At 37.7% G+C, this 19,235-nt stretch overlaps 1 protein-coding gene across 7 annotated transcripts in view; it reads right to left on the reverse strand.

Annotated features, from left to right (window-relative positions):
* Positions 1 to 19,235, reverse strand: part of dock9 (dedicator of cytokinesis 9) — a 97,400-nt gene that overhangs the window by 31,206 nt on the left and 46,959 nt on the right. For all 7 annotated transcript variants that reach the window (XM_015370476.1, XM_015370470.1, XM_015370475.1 and 4 more), the window contains exons 4-17: positions 17,471 to 17,553; positions 16,722 to 16,791; positions 14,295 to 14,390; positions 12,639 to 12,773; positions 8,952 to 9,126; positions 7,298 to 7,350; positions 5,294 to 5,368; positions 5,062 to 5,202; positions 3,220 to 3,432; positions 3,019 to 3,141; positions 2,749 to 2,831; positions 1,027 to 1,149; positions 731 to 810; positions 428 to 615 (exon numbers count right to left, since the gene is read on the reverse strand). In XM_015370476.1, coding sequence (XP_015225962.1) covers positions 428 to 615; positions 731 to 810; positions 1,027 to 1,149; positions 2,749 to 2,831; positions 3,019 to 3,141; positions 3,220 to 3,432; positions 5,062 to 5,202; positions 5,294 to 5,368; positions 7,298 to 7,350; positions 8,952 to 9,126; positions 12,639 to 12,773; positions 14,295 to 14,390; positions 16,722 to 16,791; positions 17,471 to 17,553 — 1,638 coding nt within the window. The remainder of the gene's footprint in view (positions 1 to 427; positions 616 to 730; positions 811 to 1,026; positions 1,150 to 2,748; positions 2,832 to 3,018; positions 3,142 to 3,219; positions 3,433 to 5,061; positions 5,203 to 5,293; positions 5,369 to 7,297; positions 7,351 to 8,951; positions 9,127 to 12,638; positions 12,774 to 14,294; positions 14,391 to 16,721; positions 16,792 to 17,470; positions 17,554 to 19,235) is intronic.

A 19,235-nucleotide genomic window follows, 5' to 3' on the forward strand; every position in this document is an offset into this window, starting at 1 on the left:
AACCAGATGTTGGTAAAAAATCTGTGACTAAAACAACTAAAACTTTTACATATCAGCTCAGCTTCTTAGAGGAACGTAAAGCCCATAAGCCCATGTCGTCTGTGGGTATTGCCTTGTATTTCTTTTTAAACTGTCAATTGTTTTTATGATTTTTTTGATTGTCTTTATCCTTGTTACAAGTATGTTTCATCTGTATATATATATATATATATATATATATATATATATATATATATATATATATATATATATATATTTCTTGTTACATGTACCGTGTGCTTCTCCTTGTACCTGCTGCCCCTATCTTACAGGACTATGGATGAAAACTGAGCTGAATCCAAGTGTATTTACAGCTCCTGCAGTTCATCAATACATGCTGTCCCTTTCAAGTAAATAAATAAATTAAGGAGCAGTGTGACGGTGCTACCTTTGCAAACGACTTCTGGCTGTCATATTTCAAGTGCTTTGGGTAGACATAGAGGTGATTGTTGTAGATGGTGAAAGGCTGAGAACATTTGGCGATGCACGGGACAAACTCCTCCACTTCGAAAAAGACGCTGCCCCTCTCGCTGATGTCAAACTGCTTCACAGGAATGTAGGATGAGGTAACGCAATCTAGACGCAGGAGCATGACAAATAAGACAAGATGAATAGAGTGTAGACAGTGGGGCATATTATGCTCTCAGGAAAAGCAGCTTTCATTTCTTCTGTTAGACCCTGAGGAGCTTACTCGTTAAGTCAGGGGCAACACTGTCGATGGTAACGTCGAGATTTCCAAGGATTACAGGCAGCTTGGCCATCTTCTCTGGTCTGAGAAAAGAAAAATAAGCTAAAGTCGAGGATTTGTTAGACTAAATATGAAGCAGACAGTTCGTCTAGAGAGGGTGCAGGAGTATGCTAGCAGAGGTGAGATTTTCCTAAGACAGAGCAATATTTTTTGCATGTGGAGATATTTTCCATCCAGCACATCTGCAAGATTACTTAGAGCTTCTAATAACAGAGCATGCTCAGAGAGACTTAACTCACTTTCTGAAATCTGCCAGCAGTTTAAGCATGTCGTCATTGGACAGCTTGTTGCTGTCCTGTCTGAAAAGAGGTGAGAAGCGAGCACTTTTATCAAGTGTCCCAGATGCATCTTTAAACAAGGGTCTGAGAAAAGAAAAAAGAATACAGCACAGTCAGGACATACAGCTCATCTCCTGCAAAAACCTAATTCCATATTCCTTATTTAATATCAGCAGAGAGGCTGATTTCCATTTCTCAAATAAAAGGGAGTGATGTAATTTATCTATATGTTGATGCTTTGTTTGTGATTCTAAACATGCTATGATGCCTAAAAAGACAAACATATCACATGTTTGTTAACATCAAGAAACAAATGAGCACAAATCAATAAGATCAGGGAAAAAAATCCCATTTTCTTGTGAAAAACAATACATTGTCAAACTTGTTAAGAAAATACTGATAGAAACCCTGAAAACCAACCTGGTATTTGGTATGAAACCCATTTCTAATCACCCAGGTGCTCATTATAATAAAGTGAGTATTATTGGTCATGTGCTTCAGGTTACATGTTTGCAATCAAAGATCAATAGCTGGTAATTAGGATTCCTTTCAACATCTTCCTGCAAAAATAAATCTGTGATAAAATGTTTTACTCTTCCTTCCTCAAAGTCATAAACATTATTTAGAATTAAAAAGGGAAAAATGAACAACAACAAAAAAGATTAATCTGAAGAAAAGTATCCCTAGAGCATGATGCTCCCACCACCATGTGTTACAGTGTTATTTTGGTAATGTGTAATTTCCAAAATCTACCCTTTTAGGGTTGGTGCAGAGAGAGATTTTATTTAGAAAAAGTTTCTCTTTTTAGCAATGCGGCTACCGGATCTGGAACCTATGATGAATGGAGGGCTTTTTTGTTTTACAAGTTAAACACAACCAGAACTTGACACACACATCCGCACCCGTGTTTTCAGGACATATGGGGACATTTCATTGACTTGCATTAATTTTATATGGCCAAACCCAAACCCTTACCCTAACAATTATGAACATATACCTAACCCTAACTCTAAGCCCAACTCACAGGACATAACTTTACCATATGGGGACCGGTTGAATGTCCCCATATGTACCTGTAAGTCCCCAAATATAGGACATTTTACAAAATACATCCACATTGTAGGTAACACACACACACACACACACACACACACACACACACACACACACACACACACACACACACACACACACACACACACACACACACACAAAAAACATTCTGCAGCTTTTTCAGTGCTTCTGTTGGCTTCTTGTGAACCCAATTTCTGACCTTAGTACTTTATTTTTTTCAACAGTTTTACTCAATTTAGAAAAATCGAATTAACATTGACTGAACATTGGACTTGACCCAAAAAGGGGGCATCAACATAGCAATATTGCTGGATTATAGCTGTTTTTGAAGTATTTGATTTTTTTCATTTTCTCTAACATTTGATTTTTTTGCAGCTGAATTTGATCTAGATATTTTCCTCATTTCAGTTTATTATGGTCATTCTGACGGAGGAATAACAAACTTTGAGATTCACTATATATTAAAGGAAAAAAATATGATAGTAAAGTTCACATTTCAAACTGCACAACTCGTACTGATCTGGATATTCTAGGTGAGGAACAGGGCTCTAAAGAAAAGATTTATCCTGAAAACTGTTGAAATCTAAAAGAAGAAGAAGAAGAATGTACCTTGCTGCCCAGGCGAAGGGCATCCTGTACTGACCCAGTCGACTACACACCAGCTTGGCATTTTTCAAGACCTTCTGTGCCATCTAGTGGAAAACAGAAACACTGAAATACATGATGTACTGAGAGAGAAACAAAACTGGGCATGTTGATGGTCTAAACCAGTAGCCTAGTTTTTAATCCTGTTCGTCAGTGACCACACAGGAATGATGGTGGATGCATGGGTTTAAAGGAACAGGAGAATTTATGTGGAGACCAGGGACGGCTTCCTACCTTAGTGGAGTCTGAACTCTTCATGTAGGGCTCGGCGCAGTGGTTGATTCCCCCCTGAAGCACTTTTTCAATGCGAGCCACCAGGAATATATCTGGATGAGGGCATGTCACAGAAAACACTCCCTAGAAAGCATCATTCAAAATGTCAGATGCACACAGGTCCTGTCAGTTCCAGTAGCCATATTTGAACTTCTTCCTGACCTGTTTGGGATACAGCAAAGCTGCTTCTGGAACGCCGTGGATCAAAGGTTGTCCAGCGGATCGTGATTCGCCTCCTCCATTTACATACTGACTGGTGCTACTGGAAACCATACCCCTGACGGACTGGTGGTTTAAATCAACCTGGAAGTCAGAGGAGATTTTTTTGCCGTTCTGGATGTCGAACAGCGACAGGGTGACATAGAAAGGCTCCACCTGCAAACAGAGACAGTCTGAGGTGATGATGATGTTCAATGAGAACAGTCCTACAGTAGCAGCTATTCAAAATGGCCCTTCCCAGTCAAATGCCAGCTGAATGGCAGCCCACTTCCCTGCAACTCCAAGCAGAATCCCCCCCTAACTTCCAACCACTTGAGTGACACCCTCCTTCTCCTGGGAGGGCATATTTTTTTTTACTCTACCCCACCCTCTAACTAAATTACAGGGAAAATGCCCTTCTCTTTAGATCTTAAATTCCACAAATCATGACAGAAAGAATATTTAAGTACAAAGATTGATGTTTAAAAAGGAATTGTAGGGGACCAGCCAAGGGCCCATCAAGGAAACTGGGGAAAAATTTTAAAGGACTACTACTGTATAAAGTTAAAACTTTTTTTTTTTTGCACATTTTGTTACTTAAGGCTTTAACAGCCTGGTCTACCAAACGGTTGATCATTTTCATAGGAAAATGCAGGCTGGAGTTGGACATGGGCGGTAAAGGGCTAATCACTTCAAATTATGATTTGTTTATGGGAATAAACATGTTTCATGGTGTTAACAGTTATGCTGATCTCGTTCTTTTTCCAGAAATTTGATTGGGCAGAGATCAGAGAGATTTTTAAAGCCTATAACTTGATTCCCTAACTCGACCCTGCCTGAAGCTTTTGTCACAACTTTCTCCATAATCTGTCTAAAGTCCCCTTGGTCTTTTATATAAGTGTTGTAACAAGGCAAAACAGAAAAAAAAGGGGTTGTGAATGCCTGCATAAATAAAAACAACACACCCAGTCACTTAGTTTAACCAAAGCTGCAGACAACACCAGTAAAAAATACAGACTTCTAAACAACATTAATACTTTCTTCAAAAAAAGAGCTTTAAAGTGCTAATTTGAAATTTTTCTTGCATGGTTTAATTGAGTAGTGTAGAAATGTAGATCACATTAATCTGATGTACATTTATTTGACAATAAAGTTTAGTAAATTAGACTTCAGCTTATAATTTAGTACCTGGCATCTGTTCCTTTTTCAGATAAAGTCAATTTGTAATGTTTTGCAAATGGTAGGGCCTTTTACAACAGAGATATTTTCCAATACCTGTTCAGCCAACTTGTTTTACAATTCTTTCATCTCCTTATTTATCAGTTTGATTTTAGTTTATTCACAGTCTAGTTCAATCGTATGAAACATGTTATGAACATATTTTAAAATGAATGTTTTAAAGCAGTTATATAGACTCTTTAAAAAATACTGCTTTTCTTTAGTACTAAAACTTATAGTAGCTCACTTAGTTTGGTGTTGTAGTGTTTGTTATGAAAATTATTTTTAGTGAGCCATGGCATCAAACCAGGCTAAGTTCTTGTTATGTAAAAGCTAGATACTGGATGAGTCTTTAATAACACACAAACATTTAACCCTGTTTGTGGAAGGAGAAGATGTCAAAAGTTTAATAGATTGTTGTTTCCAGGAGGGACAGCAGGACATCAGAGTTCATTTTAAAGGTTAATCGCCATTCCTGAGCAAACAGCCTGGTTGCTATCTCAACAGCAGTTCTTCATTAGTCAGAGTGCTGATGAAGCATATACTATATGCCCAGAGGTTGATCTTTAGGTAAAGATGAAGCCTTACGTTTGTGGTGGGCCCCTCCTCGTTCTCTGCTATGCAGCTTTGCAGGTTAAATGAGAGGTCGTTGCAGTTTACCAGAACCCGCTTGCCAAACTTCTCCTCAAACTGTTTAACATCCGGCTCTATTCCTGAGAAGTCCAGTCTCTGCAGACAGCGCATTGGAAGGTTGGATCTTTTGTGTTGAAATCACAGTTGTTCATGTGTGAACCTCGTTTAGGGGGTGGCGATGAACTACCTGCGTGTCCGGATCCACTGTGAACAGCTTCAGTCTCGTTTCATTCTTCATTCTTGACTCTGCATCTCTCGTGCTCTATAATGAAGAAAAAAAAAAAAGAAAATGCTGCATGAACCGAAGCAAAAAAAGTCACAATTACACTAATAGCTGATTTCATATTTAGGACATTTTGCTCATATTAGCAGCCAGCTAGAAGTAAAGCTTCATATATAACAGATGACATGATGCTCAGTGGTCGGACAAAAGAGGTGCCAACATTCATTTCAGGTGCAATCTGTCACCTCTGTTCCATTTTTCATCCATTTCTACTAATAAAAACATATTTTCTTTCAATTATTAGTGCAATAACAGCATCAAACCTTTTCAATCTGCAGGACTTCGGTCTTCTTTACCAAAAAAGCTTTAAAACTCATCAACTGATCCAAAAATGCTCCTTTTTTGAAAATCTTTTCTATCAAACCTCTTATGTGCTAATTTATGCCTTTATGTTCAGAAAAATCACCCAGTTTAAAAAGGTTAATGATGCCATGCAGTCTGTAGAGGTTCCCAGAGCTTTTAGAAGAGAACCAGACCTATTGGTTCACACATCTTCAACCATAGGGTCATCAGGTAATTTTTTAATCTATTATTTATTTTAAGATATTTATTCTTTGTTTCACTCTAGAAGCATGGGTGTTTTTTTTTTTACAGAAATACTCTCAATTTAAGTCTAATACATACTCTGCTAAACCTGCATTCCGTCTTAACAGCATACGCTGTCAGATAAGCATAAGATTAGTTTTTATATAGGCTGAATGAATTCTGGGTCACAATATTTTTCTATGATGTTAAACATGAAAACAAAATTTAACCAGATTTTAATTCTCGCACACACGTTTTTTACTCTTTAAGTAACTTCTTTTAAATTAATATTGACTAATATGGTTTTAGCTATAGAGGCTTCTTCTTTCAACATCCCGGAAACTTCAATCATGTCTGGCTGTTTCTACACCCAAGAAATAACAGTAGAATTAAAGCTGATTTTCTTTTTTAAAAGTTAAAATAAATGTGTTTTTGCTGGTCTGTATACTGCTGCTAAAACTCAATGTGGGAATAATTCTCTGTTGGCATGTGCACGCATGCGTATTAGAACAATATATGCCAATCTGGGCGCATATGCTCTTCTGACAGAACAACAGTTCTTCCTTTCCAGGGCATTTCATACGTTACAGGAACCCTTCATAGATCCCTGCCTAGAAACTGTGGGAAACCAGGGCTGAGCCTTAAGTCAGCATGTTTTTTTTGACAATCTAGACAGAATCTCTTTCTTGTTACATGTCTGAAAATCATTATAGAAATACTGTGGTAAAAGGGACCTTTGAAGACATCCCAATAGTTTTGCATCATAACTCTGTTGAATTTTAAAATATCCAGGCCAGAATGAACTTTCAGTTGCCTTTTATCAACTTATATAAGATAGCAAAGGTTTTGGATCCTGATGAGCATTTATTTCGCTTTGGTCAGTTTTAGGTTTGTGATGAAAGGACAGGAAAGGCTTTTAGATAGCATCTACCTTAAACTGCACTGCTTACTGTGCACTTTGTTTAACAGAGATGGGCTTTTGGGTCATTAATCATACATAAGGAAAACTGGGAGCAATGAATAAAAAGTTACCAGTTAACAGAAACCTGGCTTGGCTTAAAAAAAGAAAGAACAAAAAAAGACTTAAAAAAAGTTTTAGTAACATATATTTCCTAAGGAGTACCTCAGCAAACTCCCCAACTCAAATTTAAGATTTCATTTTTCAATATTTTTCAGATTAACATAAAGCCACTTTGGTAAAATATGAATTTAATTAAAGCTTTTTTACATATCTTTATGTTGAGTCTGAGTCAATGTTTAGGGTGCTATAGGTTTGTCAGACCTACAATCCTTCAACCAAAATTGAAAACATATTTTTGTGGCAAAGGAGTTCCTCCGCCTTTGTTTTTTTTTCCCCCCAAAAAATACAAAAGTAGGACCTACCTGAAAGCTATCCAGGCTGCCAGAAGAACTGTCGGACTTTCCAAGATCATCATCTACAAGAAAATACAAAATCACAATGGACGCCGAAAAAAAGAAAAGATGACAAAACACATCCCTTATAATCGTTTCCTGACATGTTTAGGTTTGGTAAACAGCAATTCAGCTGTGGTCGGCATCAGCTGGGATTGAAAGGGAGACACCAGAGTTCTTAGAAGAATATTTCAACAAAGCTCCCAGATATATTTCTACCTAAATGGCCCCACTCCCCTTTCTCTGATGCACAGCATAATTAATAAAAGCAGAGGAGTTAAAAAGATTAGTGGAGCATTTTACAGGGAGTCGGCTGCTTTCCCTCTCCTACAAAGCTGAGCCTCCTAAGAGGCGGGAGGTGAGTATTAAAAGCCTGGGTGGTCTGCTATTACATCTAAAACATCATTATACATTACAGAGGCCAGAGGGGAACAGAGCAGATGTATTCCAGGACTTATGGAAGCTGCTCATAACAAATCATTATCATTAAGCTTCCCTGAAAGAAATCTAATAATGGCAACAGTTGGACAACATAATTAGCTTCGCTACATAAAAATGAATAAATAACAACCCAGGAACTAAAGGCTGGTTAATACAAAGATAAAGGCGTCAGGATCAACTTGGGTAAAGGGTTATGCAACACTGTGTGGGTCACACGGGGAGAATTCAAACGCAGACAACCGTCAAGCAATGTTGCCAAATTTTAAATCTCTGCAAAGCTTGAAAGTGTTAACATTATAAATGTGCTTAACACACCCCCTAAAAAGGTAATCATTTAAAATATTCCAAAAAATAAATAAAATATAGAGCAGATAGATAAAAAACGACCATAAAACCACATAGTTTATCAGCTTAAAGCCAGAAAAATGGTTTTAGGGGAGGAATTAAAACAGAAAATAGGTCAGCCTGGCTGATAGGTGGAGGTAAATCGTTCCATAGTTTTGGTGCGATGGTAGAAAAATCCTGGACACCTCTCTGACCGTCTTTGGAGCTACTAGTAAAATCTAATCTGCCAACCATAGGGAGTAAAAGGGAGAATGCAGAAGAACTAAGTCTGACAGATACTCTCAGGGAAGACCATCAAGGCATTTAATATGAAATAAAACTAAACTAATCCGGATACAGAACGAATTTCGGCTAAAGTAGGAGCAGTGTGCACTCGGTTTCGCAAGCAGATGAAAGACGAGCAGCAGCATTAGGAGCAACTGTAGTCGGGCCACTTAGTTTCCAAAACCCAGCAGTAATTTAAACAGGTTGTAATAAAAACATGAATTAAAGTCTAAAATCTACTTTGCCAGCTGTCTCCGTTAGAGTTAGAGGTTTAATCTGCAGACTGGGGTTCAAATTTGTTCAATCTCGGACCCAAAGACTGCTGCAGATATGGAGGTGCTTCAAATCTCTTCATCTCACCTCAGATGTTAATGTATTCACTTTTTCTAAGAAACGGACTGAAACAGATTTTCTAAAAGTAAAACGCTCACATTATTCCCATATTTTTTTGACCACCGTGTTATCACACAAACTGGTTTTCATTCTTTAAACAATGACTGTTTTCATTTTAAATATTTGCCCTCGTCCCGAAGTTGGACAGAAAATTACACAAAGAAAAAAAAAATACACACACCATCATGAATGTCTCCATTCCTCTTCTCCTGCATGGCGATTTCAAAGCTGCTGTGGAGGATCTTGTTAAGCATGTTGATCCAGTCCTCCATCTCTGCTTCGCTTTCCGCAGCCAAAAGGTAGGTGCTCTTATCCTGCATCTTTAGCTCGAAAGCAAATCTCCGAACTTTGTTGTTCTGTAGAGAAGATGGAATGAAAACAAGGACAAGGTTCTCCTAAGTAATATTATCCAGCACAGATAACAGGGAACCTGAATTGTTGGGTAGGTGGAATGTTTTATTTCCAGTTCCAGTCCAAACATTAAACTACCACGCAGCCAGCAAAAGGCAGATGTTTAATTTTATGATTGAAACCATGGATTGCTTCTTTTCAATACCTCCATCCTCCTCACTGCTCCCTCTTTGCTGTTTAAGCTCACAGATAAATACATCTACGAAATGATCACACAGCAAGTTGGACCAAAAACTTCTCTATATAAATAAACAACAGTTGACTCTTGCTTTGAAAGGAATATAGGCCATAAAATTAAAAATAAGCTTAAGCTGAGGAACTAGGGAGCAGCAGAGACCTTCTACAGCTGCAGAAAACCAAAGAATACCTGCAGCCAAAATATGACCTCAATCAGCCACAAGAAGTGATGTCACTGACCCATTTTGAGCTTTTGCAGTTCTCCATTTCAGCCGATTGAGAACGAATTGGGATCAAAGCAGCTGCAGTTTGTTGGTAACAGTCTGCAGAGGTCTGATATTTATAATAGATTTAAATAAACTAAAGAGGAGTATGCAAAGGATTGTGGAAAGCTGATTCATTATTTTGCAGCTTGCAATTTGTTACTCTGTGTTTTTTTTTCCCTTCCCTCGCCTGAAAAGTCAAAACAACAGATTGGGAGGAACAGCCAATGTAAATAATGAGGGGCTGTTCTGGACAAAAATAAAACTAGGATGATAAGAAAAGGCTGAATCATAACCATCCCCGTAGGTTAAAAAAAGACTGAATTGACAAAAACACAAAACCACACAAATGATTCTGTCCAAGTCTGTGTTTTAAGAAGAAAAAAAGAGAATAAAACGTTCAGACAGATTGTATTGTGGAACTATTTAAATTTCTGAGCTCATAGTGAGTCTGAAGTAATCGTAAACCGCATTTTAGGACAGATCCAACGTGCTGTTGAGCAAACGCTTGCTTCCCACCTCCCACAGTGCAGGAGCTGCTTGAACTACGGCATGAAGTCATCTCACGTGCTATTCCAGCTGCAACATAAACATCTGCAGGTCTACTTATAGAGCAAGTTATTAGGAAACGGCTTTGGGCCACTGCCTAATGACGTGCGATTTCACAGTTTACTTGGAAAAGAACACAAGAAAGTCTGAACCATGTCCAAAAGATTCAGTTCTTATAATCATTGCGTGATAAGACAGCATATTTAATGGGATTGAGAAATGGTGGAGTAAAATAAAACCATAATGACAAACATTTTATTCATTATGTCAGTGAAATACCCATCTTTTTTCAACAAGGTATGGCTTCTTTATCTAATAAACATGTTGCTCAATATACTTTACTCTTTAGAAAGAAAAATGTAGTTAAGATGTGTAATGTGTTTTTGCTTTCAGTAAACATGTCTGCGTCATGTCTGCTATCAGGGTTTAGGGTTAAAGTTATAGCCTAGGTGTCTTCCATAGAGATGGACTACAGTACTGTTCAAAAATCTAAATAAAAAATCTATATAATAATGAAAAACATGAAAAGATGGATTCAGACCAGCTATTCAATGTTAAAGAAAGTCCGTCATTTATTTAGTCGTCCCAAACTTATCAAAATGTAGCTTTTAACTTTTAAATTGTTTAAATAAACTGTGCTAGCTCCCTGCGCATGTGAAAACGTGATGCCAGGACTCGCTCGTAATCTGTATCCGAGACCACTTAAAGTTCCTTTGATCTACCAGTAACTTTCCACTGGGCATAATCTGGATGCATGCAGACCTTTCCTCTTTGGGAAGCCCCTTTACAGTCAATACTAATCTCTGTCTGCAACGGAGACTTTGCTGCCCACAGGTTGTCAGGCCACCCTGTGCAGAGTCAAACTTTACTGGAGGTCATACTACATTAGGCTACTAGAAGCATCAACATTCAAGTGTGGGTGTAATTATATTTGAACTCAGTGTGGTTGATCCATCTTTAGATGATCTAATTCCATGCTGATCCACATATAACACATAATGGTCTTTCACTCAGTGTTAAAGACTCCTGAGACAAGCTGCCACCACAACACTGAACCCCAGTGATTTCCCTACTGCCGCTTTGTGCTTGCTGGCAATTGCCAGACCCCAATACACATCGCCCTGTACTAGATACACTGTAGGAGACAAATAGGGTTTTTGTGGTTTCTCCAATCCGTCGTTACGTGTATGTGCTTTATGCATAAGTCTCAGCTCCACAGTGATTGCAGGGTGGAACTCTGGGAGTGGTACATACTGTATGTGTGCAAATTCAACTGCATCTAGTTTGTGTTTTGGGCCTGCAGCATGGCGTGGGGTGAATCTCAGTGGGAAACTTTCTGTTGATCGCATCAAGCTCCTTATATGTCAACACAATGCTTGATCCGTCCAAAAAGCTGCACTGTCTGATGTATCTTGGTTCCAGTAAAAACAAAAGCAAAGTAAGCACCATGTCCCCTCTTTCTTATGCTGTCAAACAGAATAATAAATGCTCTTTAAACTAGTGCAAACTGCTGGCAGCGAGTCATAAGTTGTAAATTCCCTTTGGCTTTGCGTATTGTGGCAATTTCAACTAGGATCTCTTAATCTGCCACAATATACAGAAAGGGGGGGTCTCTCCAAGACCCAGCAGAAATCATTCAGGTTCTGGCTGATTTCTACGGCCCTCTCTCAGAGGGATGAGGATAGACTGAAGAGACAAGAGGAAGTCAAAGGAATTTTAAACCTTTGAGCTCCTACTTATTTTTCTCTTTTTTAACTTTAATCTTTGGATCAGATTTTTAAACCCAAGTTGCTGATGGTTTAGAGATACTAAATATAAAAAAATATATTTTTTTTTATTGACATAAGGAAAGGGGAGGTTAAAGGCTTCATAAGTCAAACAGATAAAAGTTGAAGCTTATAATTACCACAGTCAAGCTTCCCTATATGATTTTATCTTAACCATCCAGCTGACCACCTGACAGGTTAAATTAGAATATTTCCATCAACTGTGATGATGGACTCCTGATATGGCACACATGGAGCGTTTTCCATCCAACAATCAGATGGAGCATGCAGCATTGATTGGGAGGCCAAAGGAAAGTGCTCGGAAGTGAGACCTCAGCATTCACCTTGCCTCAGTGGCTGAGCATCAGCAGAAAAACACAACCTATGGAAGGGAAGAGCTCAGGTTTCATGGAGATGCAGAGAATATTCTTCAGCAGTTGTCAACAGCTTCTCTGGACAGTTTTTATCTGCTGTTGTTTCCAATTTAAACTAACCGAGCCATATACTCAAGATTGCATTGTGGAAACTTCCAGAGCGGTTGCCTGTATTGTCAGGATTTTAAATCCCCCATAAGGAAGTAGGCTTCGTCACTAGCAAACACGGCGCCAACATGGATATCCTGTTTGGTAAAACATTCAAACGGTCAACCCTCAACAATCAGGGCCTCCGTGACAGAGATGACCTAAAGAATCCACAGTGTACCTGAACTACTCCCATGCAGGAATCCAGGAAAATGGTTCCTTTGGGCTCCTTGGAGATCTTTTCATCCTTGTAGAAGTTCAAATTATACGAGCCATCCCCCAGCTGGGTTAGGTGGAAATATCTTCTCTTGAATGACTGTAATGATGAAAGGAAACAAAATTCAGATCGTGATTACTGGAGAAGCAGAAGTAGAATCTTGTTCATATGTAATGTCTGTACAGTTGTGCTTGAAAGTTTACATACCCTTCCATTAAGATAGAAAAAAAAATCAGATGCCTGTGAAATGAATTTAACTGACTGAAGTAATAATAAAATAAATAAAAATAACAACAAAAATGGAAATCATGACATTGATTTTGAATATACATTTTTCTGATTATTTCACCCTTCAGCAGAGAGTTAGAATAGGATCCTGAGGTTTTAACTTTGAATGCCATTTTTACCATTTTAACTTCATGTATGGATTTTTTTATTTTCAGCTCCATTAAGCTAATAAGGGTAGTGGTGGCCTAGTGGTTACAGTATTGCACTTGGTTCCCAGAGATTCTGAGTTCAAGTCGCACACACTCCCACTGACTGCCACTCTGGGTCCCTGAGCAAGACCCTTAACCCCAGACTGCTCCATGGGTGCAGCCTACTGCTCTCCAAGGGGATGGGTTAAATGTAGCGAATTAATTTATCCATTGTGGGACAATTAAGGGATTTACATAATTTATAGAACCAAATTTTCCTGCAAATATAGCTGCAAGTGAATAGCTGTGCACATCTATTCACCAGATCTTTGCAAAATAGCTCAATCTCAGTGAGATCAAACGTTTATCTGCTTCACATTTAAAGTCTGGGCACTAAAAGTCACAGTAGGATTATGTTTCAGAGTGGAGATGATTTTTTTTAGGGTGATGCATTTTGTTAGCTTGCTCTCACACTCTAAACCTATTATATTTTTTGACAAAACATGTCATATTTTGACCAGAGCTCCTTCCATATAATCGCCGTGTCCTCTATGTGACATCTGATACAAATCCACACCATGTTTGCCAATTTCTATTATACTCGTTTATAAAAAAAAAAGAAACCAGCAATCATTTAATTAATTAAAATCCCAAATTAAATGTGAAAAAGCTAAATCCTATAAAAACATAGACCGAAACCTACAAACATGCAAACACTCACTCTTTAGCTAAACTTAGTCGACCATATAACCTAACCTGAAGGATTTTAGATTGCAGACGTAAAGCTAGGAGATCATCAATACATGCAGGGATGGGACATGCAGAAACAGAGAGCCCCTGGCTAGGATTCAGATGCAGGGACTCATCCCTGCGTGGCAACAATGCTGAACACTGTGACGCCTGTTTGCTTTCTCTTGATCCTCTAATTCCTTAAAATAGAGAACCTGTCAGGCACTATCATTATGTAAATAAATCCTGGATAAAACTGAATAGAACGAATCAGTGCACTGATGAACTGTCATGTTAATCGCTGGCAAAATAATGACAGAAATAGTGAAAACATTCCATAATGATTAGAGGAAGAAAATCTACCCGAGAAACAAAAAAAGAATGCGGTGAAGTTCCCACATCTGGATAGTTTTACCCAACATTTTTTTTGTTTTGTTTCTAAAAAGTTGTTTAAAAGAATTGGTTGTTATCTCACCCTCATGGTGACACTGATGGCACTGTTCATGTTCCCTTTGTAGAGCCAGCCATGTTTGGAAAGGCCCCCCTTCTGGGATCCTAAGGAGGCTGTGTCCTACAAGAGATAAAGAAAATTTAGGACGGTTTAGAAATTCTGCATTTTAGAAAAGCAATACATTGAAATAAGACATAGATTTATTTAAGAGCTGGAGAAAGATTGAGGGTCAGAAACATTAAAAATTACAGTCAATAATTGGTGGTTCTGGTTTGTCCGAAAGCTTTCATCTGATGCTTTGAGACAACACAGATCCTGGTGCTATGGAGAGCCCTTTGAGGCCAACCAGCATGCACAAGAACATAAAACATATACAGACCCTAAAACCAAATAAACCTCTTAATCCTAAGAAAAGATTCAAACAAATTATGGTCATTTCACTTTCCAACCCTGTCATGTTGTGAGATAAAATAAATGCAATTGCATATGACCCGAGAACAAAGATACTGTGAGCCGCCTCGCTTCCTTCATCTGCTAAAATAAACCAATTAGGAGAGCAATGACAGAAGATCTGCCCTGGTTTATATCAGCTCTGCTTCATCTGCTCTTAGAAACTCTTTGGTTTAAAGGGTTCCAGTACAGAAAAACATTTTTAACAATCTTTTAGAATGAGAAGAGATAATGATCTTTCAAGATGGTGTTTTGTCTGATCAGAAGTCAGTTATTTCTATTTTTTCTGTCTAGTAAAACAAAAGGGGATTTTTTAAAAGTGCCGTCTGTCTCCTTATGGTTTCAGTCTGGAGGAGTGAAGTGCGTTGAAAAGCAGCTGGGAAGGTTCACAATCCATTCATTCTCATCTGTGTCTACACAGTCGTCACAAGTCCAGACCAGTGAGGCAGAAAATCAACAGCCTTTAACCACAAAGACAGAGACAGAGGACAGTCGAGACATTAAGCCAAATTGAGGACACAGGAGTCTGGGAAAAAAAAATGTATATATGGTGGATAAAAAAAAGTCTAAGCAACCCTTGTTAAAATGGCAGGATTTTGGGATGTAAAAAGAATTAGAATAAATCATTGCAGAACTTTATCCACTTTAATTTAACGTACAACCCGTAAAAACAGTAAAAAAAGTATAAAAACTCTGAAGGTAAAAAAAAAAGGGAATAATATATAAGACCTTAAAGGAATTAAACTATACAGCTGACTGAACAATAACCTTACATGCCACTTAGTTCCCTGTTCGAGACACAGTTTAGGATTTTAGAGGAGGGTCAGGTTATCATTGTAACACATTGTAATTAGTGTTTGACCTTGTAGCATTTCAGATAATAATGTTTCAACGACAGCTTTGGACATTCACTGCAAATTTGGACTGTTTTTGAAGGGATTCATCAGCCTTCTTGTTGCCGACTTATGAAAACCCTTCCAAAAACAACAATAATACTCATTTTATCTTTGCAGGACCACACGTCCACTCTGTTACTAGTCAATGAGCGGAGGCTGAAGAGAGCAGAATGTTGGAGCTCTGAAATCTCCCATTGAAAATGTTTTTACACTTATGTTTGCCCATTAGCTTCAGCTGTTGATCAGAAGATGTTGTTTAACATTAAATAGAGGTTGGAATAACACAATCTAATCTGCACAGGAGGAATTTAATGGGGGTTCTTTTATGTGAAATTACAAACATTAATCACCTCTCTGGAAATTGTGTAGAGAAAAGAGGAAATTTTAACGTATAGTCTGAATTTTTGTGTCTTTGACATACTGACCCTAGCCTTTCAGAGTTTATAAACTTTTTTTTTTTTTTTACTTTTTTAAGGTTGCCATTTGTGTATAACATAATGAACACAACAGCATCACAGCCAGTTGTTAAAATAGAAACATGTCAGATTCATATAAAACCAGCAGAAAGACTGACATCCCCTACTTTCCTCCAAAGGTTCTGTTATGTTTAATTTTAAACATGTTATTTGGTGGTTTTGTACTTTTCATTATCACTATCATGTATCTTGGTTTAATCCCTGCATGTAAACTATGAACAGATTATATGTAAAAAGTTCCATATTTAGCTGCTTCCATTCAAATTCAGGAAAACTAAAGTAATCACACTGAGATTCTATATTATTGGCTGATGTGCCAATTGGTATGATCTCTAAGATCTCCTAAATAGATAACTCGTATAAATCTTAATCCTATGAGATCTATACACACTGATATCCCATTTTCCTCTTGGTCGGCCATTGCTTGATGCACTGATGGCCGTGTTCACTGCTTTGTCTTTACTCTTTCACAGCTTCTAACTTGCAGCTGCCTCATGTTCAATATTTTAAGTACTTTTAAAAAATGTGTCTCCTCTGTAAAAAAAAAAAAAAAAGGACTTCCCTGGAATACAAACCTTAGTCTACCAAACAGGAAAAGTTGTAAAAAATAGTGTAATAGATATTCTAACCTCCTCTTTATCAACATCTTCATCCACTTCAAACACATGCACTGCCAGTTTGTCCGGCCGTGGCACTTTGCTGTAAAAAAAAAAAAAGAAAGGAAATCTGACCATCAATTTTGGAAGTTTATAAAACGTATTTCTGCACTCTTATTCTTTGATTTACTTTAATAAACAATGTGAAGTCTTCTCAAGAGTGTTGAGAGTTAAACATAGTAAAATGGAAATTCCAGGACTATAAAAGTGCAGCATTTACAGTAAGAGTTCAAGGAAACTGAGAAATGAAAAGGTGCCAAATCCAAATGCCAGACTTTTAACAGGCGATCCGTGTCAAGCAGCATTGTTTTAATTTCCCTCAGACTGAGTGAAGCAACAAAACATTTGGCAACAATTGCATTGGGTTGGACATCGTCAGCTAAACACAATAACAGTAAAACAGATATTCTTCAGGGAAGAGACTTCAGCTGATGACACAATCACTTGACAATGAGGGTGGTTTCCAAATTTTAAAAACGATGTGGTGTTCTGTTAAAAAAAAAAAAAGGAAATGCTCACTTCCACAGAAAGGAACATACGTGTGCTGCGTCTTTCCCTGTTATTAGGGCACGGCAACATTTTGCGGGAAACAAATAAGCTGACAGCTTTGACCTCTGTGTTTTCAAAGTACATGTTAATACTCGCCTTTCATACCAATGTCCTTACACAGGATAAAGACACTCTACTCACTGAAGAGAGGACCATTTAAACTGCTGCCTTACTTTGGAAGCTGTCGAAAATCACCAGAGTAGTCCTCGTACTTGTAGTTGACAACATGCCAGTCAGACTTGTAGGTCTTGATGCACTGCAGAGACAGAGAATTATTGGAAGAAAGCTCAGTGGGGATTAGGACCAGCATACCCCATAAAAGATACAAAAGTCAGCTTTGTGGGAAGAAATCTGCTGTGCTTCACGATGCCGTTTGTTGACTAATGTTCTCCATAAACCTTAAAAGAACAGCTGGATTTATTACACACATATCAACCCTGTTTACTAATCTAAAGATTCCTAAATATACAGTTTATTTAGCACTACAGTGATTGAGCAAAAACAAATGGGGTTAAATATATCAACACCTTTAAGATAAAAAGAAATAGACAGCATTTACATTTTGTCTTTTAGAACTACCCCATTTTTCTTAATCCCATAAAGCCCCCAATAAAATACATTGAAAATACATTTTAAGGCTGTTTACTGAGAGGTGGTAAAACGTTTTGAAGAGGTGTGAATTGTTGGCAAAATTGCACCAGTGATAGCAGAAGCAATTTTACAACTTGGATGGAATATTTTGTTGGTTAACCTAATTTTAAGGGACATGTATTAATCCTGTAAGGAGGATTATTGCATGTCCCCATTTGAACTTAAGTCCTAGTTGTTAGAGGAGTGCGCTTGTGTTCTAAGAAGGTTGCAAGTACCCGGTTCGATCCCCACAGCCTTTGGGTTCCTGAGCAAAACCCTTAACCCCACTGCTTCCCTGGCGCCCCACAGTGGCAGCCCACTGCTCCCCAAGGGAATGAGTTAAATCCAGGGGTGAATTTCTCCAGTGTCATATCAAAAAAGTTAAATTATAAAAGAACATGTAAATTAATCACAGTCAATGTTATCATTGCAATATTCAACAGATTTATCACCTTTATTTGTTTTGTGATACTATGGAGACTAGTAAATGTAGTAAATTTAATCTGGGAGAAACAGAAGTGCAAAGGATTCTCTAGGCGAATTAAATAGATAACATTCAGACATCGCTGAAGTTTACCAACAGAACTAAAGCAATAAAAAAAATAAGACTTCCAATGAGCATCTTAAGTACTACAAGAGGTGCAACAATGTCTAGCAAAACCACGCACTTTGACATTGATTTTCTGACCACAGGTGATATGTGGCCTATTGATCTCCGACTGCAGTTTGGGAGGTGAAACCAAAGCAGATAAGAGATGTAAGAAGAAATAAGACCAAGCATCAAGAGTAAGGAATCTATTTTAAAAACAGATTCTCTAAAGGTCTTCAAGGTTCAACTTAAAGCTGAAAGGCATTTAATATACCTATATGATTTTTCATTTAGACCAACATAAAATATGAAATTGTACCTAATAATGTTAAAGAATAGTTGCTAACCTTAATGATCACTTTCATTTTCTTGAATCTGACTCAAAGGCCTTTACAACAAGTCTATCTTTATGGCCTTCCTTCAGAGGACAGTAAACTTCATCTTAGTTATTCATAACCAGCTTTGCCAAACTATTATAACCCTTTTCAATTTTTTACCAGTTGTAACAATAAGGAAGGTGTTATAGTATAAAGGGTCAAAATTTTGACAAGAATGTTTAGATTAGAGGTATTCAAATCATCCAATCGGCTTTAGATGCAGAATACAACAAGAATGGCTGATTGTCTGGAGATAAATACCCTTTTAAAAGGCTTTCTTCATCATGGGGTTTAAACCATTTTCAAATGATAATCAATCACATTTTTTAAAAAGTGCACTGA

This window comes from Cyprinodon variegatus, unplaced genomic scaffold (assembly GCF_000732505.1).
Source record: "Cyprinodon variegatus isolate N-32 unplaced genomic scaffold, C_variegatus-1.0 Scaffold46, whole genome shotgun sequence".
In the NCBI taxonomy this organism is placed as follows: domain Eukaryota; kingdom Metazoa; phylum Chordata; class Actinopteri; order Cyprinodontiformes; family Cyprinodontidae; genus Cyprinodon; species Cyprinodon variegatus.